This window comes from Stylophora pistillata, chromosome 4, assembly GCF_964205215.1.
Source record: "Stylophora pistillata chromosome 4, jaStyPist1.2, whole genome shotgun sequence".
NCBI lineage: Eukaryota > Metazoa > Cnidaria > Anthozoa > Scleractinia > Pocilloporidae > Stylophora > Stylophora pistillata.
The window spans coordinates 28563070-28577197 of NC_142522.1; the positions used below are offsets into that span (position 1 = coordinate 28563070).

The following is a 14128-nucleotide window of genomic DNA, read 5'->3' on the forward strand; positions in this document are numbered from 1 at the left end:
AATTGTTTGCCATGCACAAACTCCTGTCACGCCGGAGTAGAAGTCACGATCTTCTGCTCGCTCTTTAACTGAAATGTCACATTCTGAGGGAGTTTATTCTTTATAGACTGAAAGAAATATTCCCTTCGAAGACAGTTTCTATGCGTGCTATGTGTGACCTGCCATCTAAAGAAAACCTTCTACCAACCGTGCTGAGACATGTTTCATCAAATGATGGATATTACCTCTGAAGCGGAAAGAGTTCCATTAATATATTCCTAAGAAAAAGCGGAAGTCAATCGGCACTTCGTATGAGCTATGGAAAGCGAAACGATCTTGCCCTTAAAATCTATAACAAATCTGAGCCTCTCTTAAATTCACGACAACTAACGGTGGTTCTTTCATATTCGCGACCACTGTTGCGGGCCAGAATCTTAACTTAGTGTTACCTTTCCTGCTGCCCTTGCGGAACAAAACTCGACGCGGACGATGAATGGCTCGACGAACGAAGCTGCCGATACAGAAGCGTGCATATTCGATTTGAGTTTTCGAATTCCTATAACCATTCTGTTTGTCGCCACATTTTTTCTGTCTGTATCCGAGAATATTTTAGTTACCATCGTCATCAGCATCGACAAGAAACTACGACGACCTTCAAATGGCTACCTACTGAGTTTGGCGGTGACAGACATATGTATCTCAATCGGATTGATACCACTGGAGAGTGGCCACTTGGCTCAAGTGGAACGAATGTTTTGAACTCTGTATGGTTATTCTCAATTGCAGGTTCTTCCATCACTCTGCTGATTATCACGGTAGACCGCTACAGAGCAGTGATGTCTGTGGTTCGATACAAAGATATTGTTTCATGGCGGAGAACATTTGTAATCGTTGGATCAGTCTGGATCTACGTTGTAACTATCGTGGTATTAATGAGTGTTTTCGCCTTCGAGCCAATTACGGGAGAAACATATGAATGGAATGTCAATTTCAAATTTTACTACGCGTTTCTGGCCGTGCACATAGTTCTTCCACTGCTTTTGATCAGTGCACTTTACTACAAAATCTACAAGAAGGCAGTACAGAACCGAAAACAACTCCTGTCACGCGGTCAGATACATCCGGGAACTGCTACTGGTTCTGATACTGTCGCAGAAACTAGACTTGAAGTCAAAATGGCAAAAACTGTTGCCTTTGTGTTTATGTTTCTAGTTTTTGTATGGATGCCAATTTTAATTTTAGAAATATTCTATGCTGTCGGTAGTGAATCATGTGTTGTAGAACAACTTGGGGTTGTCAGTGTGTGGTTGACCTGTAGTAATGGCGTTATCAATCCTATAGTTTACTCTCTCAGGAACAAAGACTTCCACCGCTCCATGTTTCAGTTGCTTCACTGCAAAAGACCCAGGTCCGCCAGCGCTTACAAGTGACCACATTAACCCGTTTACTCCCACTAGTGACCCAGACAGAATTTTTCCTTACAATGTCAATACAATATCCAGCAGACAAGTGATAGGAATGAAGAAAGATATCAATTATGGGATTACCAGTTGATCCAATACCAAATTTTACATAGTTGCATCATAAAATTTGTATGGCAAAAGGTAAGGAGAATTACTATTGAGATCTTCAGTAGTGTAAGGGTTGATAATCCCACCTTAGAAATATTTTTGTTGTTGCAGTAACAGTTATTATTAAAAACTGGATCATTGGATAATGCAATTCAAGACTTCTTATTGGTTTAGCCATTATGGTATGTGAGCCAATATACCATAATCTACAAATATGGTAAGCGTATGTGTCAGCTTAAAATTAAAAGGGAGCTAAAAAATTTGATAAAATTTGATAAAATTTAATAATTTAAATTAACGTTTTTAATAAAACAATTATTAAAAACTGGATCATTGGATAATGCAATTCAAGACTTTTTATTGGCTTAGCCTTTATGATATATGAGCCAATATACCGTAATCTAATATCTGTACTTTGTAACATCCGGTTTCTTCTTACAAAATAAAGTCTAGAAGATTTGTCAAATATCTTGGGGGCATTTATTTTAATAAAACAATTATTCCACTCGCGCTTGTTGGATATGAGATGATCATAGCCAACTCGGTGCTACGCGCCTCGTTGGCTATCTATCATCTCATATCCAACGCGCGCTCGTGGAATAATTGTTAATTATATTGAGGTGGTTGGGAAGTTTCGGTCGATTCTGACAATTGTAGCAGTAAGAGAATGTAATAATACTGCTTAAGTCGTTTATTTCTACAAGCCTGTAAATTCATGGATGTTTTAATATGTAACGGCACCTTATTAAATCCTTCTCGGTGGCTAAATGTACTGTTCATTTTTATACAAAATTTTACTGCACTAAGCTTGTAGATATTTATTTGTAAGAACTGCATATTTAATCTTAACGATTTGACTTAAAGGCCCACATCCCGAAAATGGTTTTTTTATTCAAAGCAGTTCTAGACTAAAACTCCTTTTGTGGCTTCAATACTGCGGTATGAAAGATACAAAAACGATCAAGTGTTGACTCTCGTTTTATTGTTTGTCAATAAATCGAGGCACTTAAAAAAATTGTATTTTTCAATCATGTCCTTGGGTATGCCATCTTCAATCGTTTTAAATATTCCCTGCCCACAATCTAAATTGAAACAATTTTCAGTTTTCTTCGCCTTTAAAATTTCAACTAGACACATGACCCACAATTTGGAACGCAATTTAAATGGTTTTCAAGATATAAATTAGTGATAATAATTTTGAACGACGTCTCGACCTCGCTGAGGTCATTTTCAAGCTGATGAAAAGGAAAAGTTTTACATATATACTAAATACAAGACGTGGTAATGATAATGACATGATTGCATTATCAGAGTCACATCGACGTGAGATATAAACAATCATTGCTTAAAACAATGCTAAATCGTGCCTTTAAGTTGTCATCTAACTGGCAATTTTTTCACCAAGAGTGCGAACGTCTCACCGAAACCTTCTCGCGTCTCAAGTACTCAACCCAACTACTGCATTCGACCATAAATGATTTCATCACGAAAAAAGTGTCTCGGGATCCAGAGATCAATCAAACGTCTAACGAGAAAATTATACCCGTGCGAATTATACTTCCTTTTAAGGACCAAACATCAGCAAATTCCGTACGAAGGCAACTTGGCGACCTAAGCTGAAAAGTTGGAACTGACATTTTTCCTGTTTACACTAACAAAAAGATCGGATATGAGTTAAAACCAACGGAAAAGAAGCCCAACATCATCAATCAGCAGCGCGTTGCGTATTATTTTAAGTGTGGTCTGTGCGATGCAGACGATGTCGGCTACATCTTCCGGCACCTCTACCAACGTGCTGAAGAACACAAAGCGTCTCAGTCTTCAATCGGGAACCACATTAAAGAGCGGCATCAGCATACCCCAAGTGACTTGGATCACAGTTTCAAAATCCTGAAGAAATGCAAAAGTAAACTGGACTGCCTAATTTACGAGATGCTTTTTATAAAAGAAATTAAGCCAAGCTTGAACAAACAGTCAGACTCAGTCCGCGCGAAGCTATTTTTATTATAATTTACGGTATCTTCGTATAATTTATAGTTTTACTTTCGTCAACTCTCATATTAATTTTTTCGTATTGTCTCCTTTGCAATTTCATCACTTCTATTTTACGCCTAGCGTTTACATATTTCCATATTTTATCGCATTTATCATTCCTACGTCTTAAATTTAGTACATATATTTAAAAATTTTCCTTTTCATCAGCTTGAAAATGACCTCAGTGAGGTCGAAACGTCGTTCAAAATTATTATCACTAATTTTTATCTTGAATCTCTTTTCTAAAAAACTACTTATCAAAATTTAAATGGTAATTTTCTTTTGTTAGGTGATGATTAATGCAAAAAATATGGTCCTTTCTCAGAGCGAACGTCAAAAAAACCTACCCGTAGTCAGACCTAAGCCTAAGATCGAAAGACAGAGAAAACAACTGGTGATGTAAGCATCCTTAACGACGCCTTTTAAGTGTGTGTGAACTAAACAACGACAGCTAAAAGCACTGAACAATCCATCAAGACCAGGTGGTCAGTTCAAACTATTTCAGAGCTAACTCATGCAGAGAAGGTCAGCAGAAGCTTGTCGAGAACAACATTATTTGGCCTGAAAACACGGCACTTTGATCGTATCTACTATTCGGTAGCTTTCCTTCTAATCTTTCTTTCCTTCGTACCGCTTTAAGTACTCTGGCTTTTGGCTTTGGAATACAATCCTGGCAGTTTTCAAATGACATTTAATATTTTGAATTTTACTGGCTGGTTTATCTCTATTTTAACAGCAATTGGAAATGGTTTCGTAGTATTCCTCATAGCTAAAACTCGTAATCTACATTCGGCGGCCAACTGGTTTATCGTTTCCTTAGCAGTGGCTGATTTTATAGTCGGTGCAGTCGCCTTTCCAGTGGGTTATCACTGTGTAAACACAGCCCATTGCAACAGGATAGTCATGATAGTTTGGATGGCTTTATTCTGGTTTTTCATGCACGCCTCAGTCACAAATCTTTGCGCATTAACTTGGAATCGCTATCTTGCCATCGTTCATCCACTCAAATACCATACTTCTATGACCGTAAAACGGCCTGGTATGACCATCTTAGTCGCATGGTTGATTCCTGTGGCACTTTCTTCATCCCTTATCGTGGGAATGTTCACAACAAGCTCCATTACTGTCCACAAAATTATGCGGTTGACCTGTGTCTCAGCTTTCGACATAATATCATGTGTGATAGTTCTTTATGCCGTTGTTCGTGTCCTACTCGTCGCACGAGCACAATCCCAACAAAAATATGTAACGGAACGACAACTTAGATCTAGCTTCGGCTTGACCTTACGCAGAAGAAACAAGTACGATACGGCTGCAGGCTTTATTATTGCTGTTAATGTGTTTTTCCTGGGTTGTTATGCCGTGGTAAACTATCTGGTAATATGTCTCACTATATCTTCTTGCAATGTGTCTGGCAAATCAGCGCAGGTTGTCAGTTTGTTACTGATTCTAAACTCTATGGTGAATCCCATGGTTTATGCTTTTCTGAAGAAAGACATTAAAAAGAAAATAAAAATTCTCATCTGCAGAAAAAACTTCGGTGAAAAGCGTAACCATGGCGAGACTGGGTTGTAATAGGAATTTGAAACCTCTTTTTTAAGAATTTCGCAGTATTTGTTCAGTGAGATACAACGGGGTATGGGTATACAGCCATTAAATAACAATCTGTCCCTCTACCCCTCAAAGGGCAGAATAAACAGACATGTTTGTGGAGCATGTTTTTTAATCCTGACACAGCGCGTCAAATTAAGTTACACTATTGTTTGCTTAGACACAAAGGATGAGAGGGCAGTAGCTAAAAATATTTATTTTATTTTCAGTGCATCACTGCTCGGAATAAACAACTGACTTTGAGATGATTTTATATAATTACAGGAAAGGTAAAGATAAATAAATGTAACTATTCTAAAGGTTCCCTCAATGCTACGTATGAGACCCGCTACCCAGTCTTGTAGTATCAAAATTTTACTTTAATCAGTGGGAAATGGAAAAGCCTGGTGGTTCCAAGGCTGGACCTACATCGAAAGGCTAGATCGAGTTCTCAGTTGGGCAGTTTTAATTCAAGTTGTTTTCTTAAGCGAGACTCTTGACTTTCGCATTTACTTATTATTAACTTATATTGCGCTAATGTCAATATACATTTTCATCAGCACAGAAACTAAAATGTTACAAAAATCTAACTGAAAAAAATCTAATAATGAAATAATATATATGCCAAACATATGTCAATAAAATATCTAGAAATGTATAGTAGCGTAATTTAAGTACAAAAATATATATAATCTAATCTGATGTGATTCGATATTTAACAACTAAAAGCTTCTTTAAATAAATACGTCTTTAAATATTTTTTAAAAGATTCAACGATTTTGAATTTCTAATATAAAGTGGAACAACATTCCAAAGTTTTGAGGCGCTGTTTCAAAAGATCGGTCACCGAGTATGGAGTACGAGTTTGACTAATGGTCGTGATCGTGGGTCGTGGGTCGTGGGTCGTGGGTCGTGGGTGTGGGTAATACATAACAATTAATGGTTAAGAGCTCATACTTAATAATGTTAATAGTACCACTACTAATGATCAATTACTGTTATTTTTGTAGGGGAAAAGGGTTTTTTCGTAATCGTGAAGGGCCCTTTGGCTGGTTTTAAACGTAATTTGGTTACATCGCCGTGAACGTTGAATCGCCTTTTCTTCATGGAAATTGCGAAATGACTGGCTTTTTTCGCGAAACGTAACTTGAACCTTTTTTATTCTTCTTTTCCAAAAATTCATCCTGTAAACGTCTCAAAAAGAGACGTGAAACATGACTGTCATTAGCTGCAGCAAAGTAATGCAATACTTCTCGACGAACAATGAAACGTATGTTTGTTGAGTACGTCGCATTTCGCAACTCTGCAGAGTCTGCTCTTCGTCAGATAAGAAATGAATCGTTTAAAAATTAAAATTATTATAACCTCTTTATTTAATAATTTAGTTATTTAAATAATTATTTATATCTAGTTTATTTTATGATTTAGAAAAGGACCTGGCCAGTTAAATGGACGAAGAAAAATGTTAAGACTGTACTAATTGGTTCTTTGTTTAATTTCTTGTCACCGATGCGAGTTGTCGTGACCAATTTAACGTTGACTCGCGATTTCCGTTTGTCGATTGTACCGCATACTGGATACCAGAGGTTTTATATTTTTGTGCCTTGGAAAAACCTTGGAGCCAACATCTCCAGACCTGCAACTAACGTTGCAACTTTGCTATCTATATATCGGCTTATCTTGCAACAGTTCGCTGTTTCACTTAATTTTTTTTCTTAGATGCGGGGTAGATGGTACGCGATACGGAGATGAAGCATTCGGCTCTTTGTCTGAATGTCATTGATCAAGAAGCTTTATTTTCCCTAACCAGCACAAGGATATACTTCTACTTTTGAAACTTCATTTATTTTTAACCGGCACTGAGAGCACAATTTAATTATAATTCAAGAACACGGCCAATAGCCGTGTTTCTGATCCTCGAAGCTTCTTTCATGTTCTGAAAACGTTGTTCTTCTAAGTTTAACACTTCTCTCTTTTCCGTGTAAGATTATTTTTTTTTGTGTGTTGATCAAGCGTTTGACCGGAAAAAAATTCCTCAAACTCTTTGGAATGACCCTCATTTTAAGAGATTACATCATCCTGCAAATAATGGCTTTGTCTTTGATTTCACTTTTGTTTTTGGCTGAAATGAATTAATTCTGTTGGATGAAATCAATGAAATATTAGTGTTGTTTATTTCACAGAAACACTTGCTTGTGTCGAAAACTCGACTAACCAGTAAAGGAGAGGTTTTCTGCAAACAGAAAACACACTTAAAACAAACGAAATTACAATATAAACAACTGAAATGAAAACTCACCGACTGTTCGAGCTTAGGGTTTACAAACAACCACAATACACGGCAACAAAACATTTTTGAAATGAACGCGACGATTTTCCCTTTCAAAGCACATGGGCGATTGCCCGGATGTTAACGTAAACATGGGCCCGCAATGGGAGCTACAATTAGGCTCACTAAACCGAGCTGATACAATGACAAGGATTGTATAATATTTATGTATTATTATAACTAATATTTCAAATGATTATTATTATTGTTAAGTATTTATCACACCTACGACTTTTACCCACACCCACACCCACGACCCAAGACTTGTACCCACGACCCACGACCATTAGTCAAACTCGCGGAGTACATCTCCCCTTTTGGTAATTCCAGTGATCGATCATCATTACAAGATCGTAATCTGTACCTTCCGGGAGTCTTTAACTTCATTAATTCAAGTATATAATTAGGCGCAAGTCCATGAACAGACTTATGAAAATTCAGTATTATCAGTAATACTGAATTTGTCACCTACTTGCATACAGCAAGTAGGTGACAAATTCACATTCCGCTCACCATAAACAATACTTCAATTGAGAAAACTTATTCAAATGATAATTCAAACTAATTTTCTTTTGTTGGAGAAGTAATTTCAAAAACTCGAGCTTCGTGTTTTATCTGGGTTTCCAAACACTCGAAAACGAAAAAAGTACTCGGCCCAAGGCCTTGTGCTTTCATCAGTTTTCTCGTGTTTGGAAAACCCAATGAAATACTCGCACTCGTTTTTGAAATATTGCTAACCCAAGAGTTCGAACCTTTGATGCCAATCCAAACTCCGCCCAACGTAATTCCACCAGAGTTGCTTGTTTCCCTCGTGGAAGTTTCATCTGACTTGCGCAAATTGTCCATACATAAAGCGGTGGGAGCAGATGGAATATCAAACAAATTGTTGAAGCAATTTGCACCCGAATTAGCACCACTGATTCAAGATATTTACAATCAATCACTGGGAGAAGGTTTCGTACCTGACACTTTACAACAGTCAATTATCTCACCAGTCCCTAAAGTTTGCCCTCCGTTCTCAAAATATTAAATCAGACTTGAGACCAATTGTACTTGCAAGCTGTTTAGCAAAAGTACTATAGGGTTTTACAAACAAAAGACTGTTAGATCAGGTGTTTGACTCCATTGACCCACGTCAATATGCACGCCATGGACACTCTACAGTGCACGCATTAATTGCTTTACTACAAGCTATACACGAAGCTATTGATTCAGGTAACTGCTCTGTTTGGATAGTTTCTGCTGATTTTACTACAGGTTTTGATATCATAGATCACTCAATATTACTAGATGAACTCAGATTGTTCAACATCGATCAAACTCTGTTTCTTTTTTTGGATACATTCCTTTCTTACGAACCGAACACAGGCTGTACGTGTTGGCTCCTCCCTGTCACCATGGAAACAAGTCAATGGTGGCATCCCACAGGGAACAAAACTCGGATTAACGCTCTTTACTATTATGATAAATAAGCTCAGTCCTCAGTAATTGGCATATGCGAACGAAGTATGTTGATGACACTACTGCATTTGAGATTATTCCAAGGAACTCCGTTAGTATACCAGATGTAGTTGTCGGAGAAATCCATGATTATTGCATAGAACACAGGATGAAATTAAATCCCAAAAAATGTACAGAAATGAAGGTAAATTTCATGAAGAGTTCGATTACTGCAATGCGACCTATAACTGTTGGAAATCAAGAAGTGGAGCAAGTAGGAACTTATAAGCTTTTTGGAGTTATAATTAGAGATGACCTTAAATGGAATATACACGTTGAATATGTAACTGCCAAGGCAGCTAAGAAATTATATGCTCTAAGGTTGTTGAAACGCGCAGGAGTTATGCCAGAAGATATGCTTAGGGTATACACTTGTAATATTAGATCGGTCCTAGAGTATGCTGCGGAAGTGTGGCAAGACATTTCCTCATACCTCTCGGATGCTATTGAATCCATACAAAAAAGAGCCTTAAAAATCATATCCCCAAATTTTAGTTATCAAAAAGCCCTAAAAATTAATATCCTTGTAAAATTACACTGTTTATTCAGTTTTTTAACTGCCATTAGTGTTAATAAACTATCATCATCAACACGGAAACTTCCATTTTCTATGATGCCAGGGAAATTGTCGATCAGAAAGGTAAAATTTTTTGGCTGAAATAAACGAAAACTAAGTCTTAGTTATATAGACTGATGTAACAGAATAAGAAAAGCAAAGAATAAACAAAGGTTTTTTTCGAAGAGATGGTTCGTTTTCTTCAACGACAACATTTGCAAATATGTTCAGCGTAAATCTGGTAACTAACTTGAGACACGTATCTGAACTGAAAAAATGTGAAAAAGGGTGCGAATAGTTTTATCGTGATAAACATTAAAATGAAATCCTATGAAAGTATGCTTATGACAAAATACTTGCATTTTCCCAGTTACAGTGACCATGAAAATTCACTTTCCTATCAGGCCCCTCGATGTTCTGTGTTTTCATCTAATTAGTGAGACCACACTGGTACACGTATCTTGGACAGTTTCCTTCATACGTGACAATAGGGACCTTAAGCAGTCAGGACGGCAACGCCAAGGAAGACTTCGATTAAAAAATTAATTTCTACTTTTAGTCAGGATTTCAAAAATGGCTGCATGAGTTTACTATCTCATAAGGCGCCACAGCTCAACTTCAGCATGATGTTTAGAAGTAGCGTTGAGTTCTAAATGGAAATTAAATTAAATTGCCGTCGCGGTTTCGGTTCGCAGACGACGCAAATTTTGGCGATTTCATGTTGTTATTTTGCATAGGACGGCTAAGAAATGTACAAAGTTTCAAAACGCACGTGCTGAGCTATTGTTCTGCCAATTAGATCTCTTGTTTTTCCACGTCCTCGTTGCTGTCGCCGTCGTGGTTGCTTAAGGTCCCTAATAAAACGCTGCTAGACGGCTGAACCTAAAGCACAGTCTGCTTAACCTATCACACTTTGCCTAGTCTGCGATCATAGTTGTATGGGTGACGTATTGCCGCCTTTAGAAGACATCGCTAAATTGAAGGAAAGCGATGTTTTCCTCTTTGGCGTCAGTTCTGCACTCTTAACAACAGAAAAAAATTGAAATAAAGAAAATCTCGGGCTGCAAAGCTTCCTCTTGTTTGGTCGTAATGGAAAACCTTTCCATGATAGAGCCCGTTTTTACATAATTCCTCTGGATGACCTTTGTGTTGTGAGATAAATAGATAGATAGACAGATAGATAGATCGTTTATTGTACAATACTTTGCAGTCGTAAAACTGAATTGCGTATTTTACAGATAACATTGGTTAAAATACAGATCTAAATACAAATGCCTAAAATTATAAATATAGAATATGTATGAATATCTAAGATTAAAGTCGACTATAGCTTTCTTTAAAACTTTAGGAGCTATTGTGCGCGCCCTGGGACATAGCATAAAAAGCATAAAAGAGAGAGCGTCGAAAACGTTCCGTGTGAGAACGTGGCAAATGATATATCTCTTGACGCCTTAAATTATAACTGTATTTTTTCCTTGATGGCAGAAGATGGTACAACTTATGTTCGGGATTGTTAGCAATGGAATCGAATAAATGACAACAGAGTTCAGTGCGTCTATCATAAAAAGTTGGCAGTCCTAGACTGTCAAGACATTCCCGATATGACATTTCAGGAGAAATTATGGAAAGCACACGCTTCTGAATTCTTTCTATATCCTTATTAAAATATGCCGGGAGTGCATGATGTAACACTGGAGCGCAGTATTCCAGTATAGGTCTAATTTTTGTACAATAGAAGTTCACAATGTCCTTAAGGGGAACATGGACCCTTTTCAAGAGAACAATAAAATAGAGGCACTTATTTGCTCTCTTAATGCAATCTACAATATGGTTGTTCCATTTCAAGTCACTGGATATCGTAACACCTAATATCTTCGCACAGTCGGTGACAGGAAGCTCGTGACCATCTATCTCGAGAGGGGAGATGTTATGAGGGTTCTTCTTGAAGTCAATAATTATCTCCTTGCACTTGTCGGCATTAAGTTGCATCTGCTGAGACCAAGACCATTCCTCCACGGCAGTAACAGCGTGTTGCACGCAGTTGTCATTACTGATTTCAATTTGTATGGATTAGAAACGCGTGATTTGTTGTCGGCTGTTACCAAAGAGCTATCAGGTAAGAAGCGTTGGACAAATTTAGCGCCAATATTGAGCAAGGAAAGGCCTTAGCGAAAACTATGAGCTGTTGGCTCCCTCAAAAGAAAACAAGAAACTAATTCAAAAAGGGCTTTTGCTGACTTGAATAATACCTAAACTGAAACAATAGATCTGAGGTAAGTTTTTTTACCTGTTTCACCCATTTTATCAGTAAGACACTTCGATTCAACTTTTTGCGTTTTTTGTTTACTTCTGTAGATTACAGAATGTTCAAAATGCTTAAGGAACTTCAGTGACTCACCCTCGGGTGAGAGAGCCTGTTTTTGATTCAGTGGCACATCTTGACGCTGAATGCGATCTTGAATTGAATCGAGACAAGATAAAATGTAATTTCTTTGTTTAACAGCATAAATGAAATCTCCAGTTAGCAATTGGAGAAATGTTCATAAATATTTTGGCCCAAATTATTTTGCCCGACATTTTCCCGGTTGCCTTTTTGATCACTGTTAGCCGCCCTATACAGCGAAAAGACAGTGTTTAGATAAACCTCTGGCCCCCTTAGCCTCGCTTTGATGGAGCTCGTACCAGTGTTTGCTGCGCCCCCGCCATTAACCGCCTCCCGGTTAGCTCAATTGGTTAGAGCGCTGGACTGTTGTGCGGGAGGTCGAGGTCGATGGTTCGAGCCCCGGCCGGACCAACACTCAAGGTCTTAAAATAACTGAGGAGAATGCGCTACCTTTCTTTAATAAAAAATGGATAGACATTCTAGTCTTCTCGGATAAGGACGAATAAACCGTAGGTCCCGTCTTCTGCATCTATTAATTAGATAATTTGGTTAGGCAGGGGACGTTAAAGAACCCACTCACGAGATAACTGTGATGTGGTCTGGCCTGTTTACTGGGAATTGGGGGGAGGGGGCATCTTCAAATAAGTTTCCTTCGATTGTTTGTAAACTGCTGATGCAGTCTGGCCAAAGTCCCCCGAACAGTGTTGTGATGCGCATTTGATCATATCGACATGCTGATTTGCGCAATATAAATATTAAATTATTAATTATATTAATTATTATTATTAATTATTTTGGAATAAGGTGTATTATGCGACCTGCAGATCTGTAAGCTGCTCTACCTTTCTTTCAGTCTAAGTAGAGCAGACTGTCATTAACGGAAAAGAAGTGCGCTGTGCTGATTGTACAAATAATGTTCACAAAAAGTGAGGGAAAAGAGAAACCCCACAAGGAAAATAATGTTAGCCAAAAGCTTTTATTTGTTTCAATTTAGCTATTTATATCTTTTAGTCACCGGATATATTTTGCGAAGGTTGTTTTTCAAATTTTATACAATTGACTTCATTATTATTGTTATCATGCATCATTATCAACAGATAGTAGAAGAGTCGGCTATCAGGGTAAAAGCTTTCCAAATATTTAAGCTAAGACTTTCAGAATTAAAGACAAAGGATACGAAAAATGTATTAGTGCATTAATTTTGACCCGATTTTACAAAAGGCAGTTACTGCTAACGATTTTTATTCTGACAGGTAAAATCTACCCCTAAAAGCGCTAGTTTAGAACGTGATTCCTTAACCTTTATAGATAATGATCAGTGCAAATTATATAGAAATTTTACAAACCAGCGTCAAATGACAGGTTAGTAATGATCTTTTAGTCATCGTAGAGTTCAAAACGAAGAAAATAGATTACAAAGTGAAATAGATAATGCTTCATTTTATAAAAATTAATTAATCTTTATCACGGGGAGATTGGTATGATAATCTTACACTTCCATAATTAGAAATTTTATTAGCATAATATGGCCTGGGGTCTAATCACTCAGGCGAATTTAGCACCTTTAATACCGAACCAAAACATTAAGGTGGGTCGGTGGGTGGGTGGCAAATGTTCAGGAAATGCCTTCTTTGCTTGTTTGTTTTTCTTTTGTTTTTAGGCAGTTTTGCTGACTGAATTCGAAGATCATCATTTTTTTTTTTTTATCTATGCATTTCCTAAAGCAACAATCGCAGAAGACTTCATTTTCTTGAAATTTGCACACAATAATCAAATTTAGCAACGGCAAATGACTATTTAAGTTTGTATAATATTACATTCCTTTTTATCCATTTCGTAAATGCAGGAATGGAAAAAAGATGCAATAATCTTTGAATAAAGGCTGATAGTTTCGAAAGAAACTGTTTGGGGCTGCGTCGGTGGCAGTAACGAAATAATTTGGATATATCAACAAAGTTGAAATGGTAAATTGGCCACCGTAACGATTACAAAAGCTGACGATTCGAGCGTTAGCCCTTCGTCGGAGCGAATAGAGGAATTGTGGGTTGTGTGTGCTTTTAAAGGCAGAAAATGGAGCTACGTTATTGGTGGGAACATGGCAACGAGAAAAACATGAATAAATTAGTGGAATGAAAAGCGTTCGTTGATCCCTGTGGGATCTAGACTGCCGGTTTGAAAGATGAGCT

The 14128-nt window shown here is 37.5% G+C and overlaps 1 protein-coding gene and 2 pseudogenes across 1 annotated transcript; all 3 read left to right on the top strand.

The window, feature by feature from the left end:
* Window positions 1–423: 423 nt before the first annotated feature.
* LOC148733207 (histamine H2 receptor-like) lies at window positions 424–1418 on the top strand (annotated as a pseudogene).
* A 1485-nt stretch (window positions 1419–2903) lies between these two features.
* LOC148733208 (uncharacterized) lies at window positions 2904–4293 on the top strand (annotated as a pseudogene).
* LOC111328899 (uncharacterized) lies at window positions 4268–5759 on the top strand. Its single transcript, XM_022933431.2, has one exon. The coding sequence runs from the start codon at window positions 4269–4271 to the stop codon at window positions 5157–5159; it is 891 nt and encodes a 296-aa protein (XP_022789166.2). The 5' UTR covers window position 4268; the 3' UTR covers window positions 5160–5759.
* The last annotated feature ends 8369 nt before the right edge of the window (window positions 5760–14128 follow it).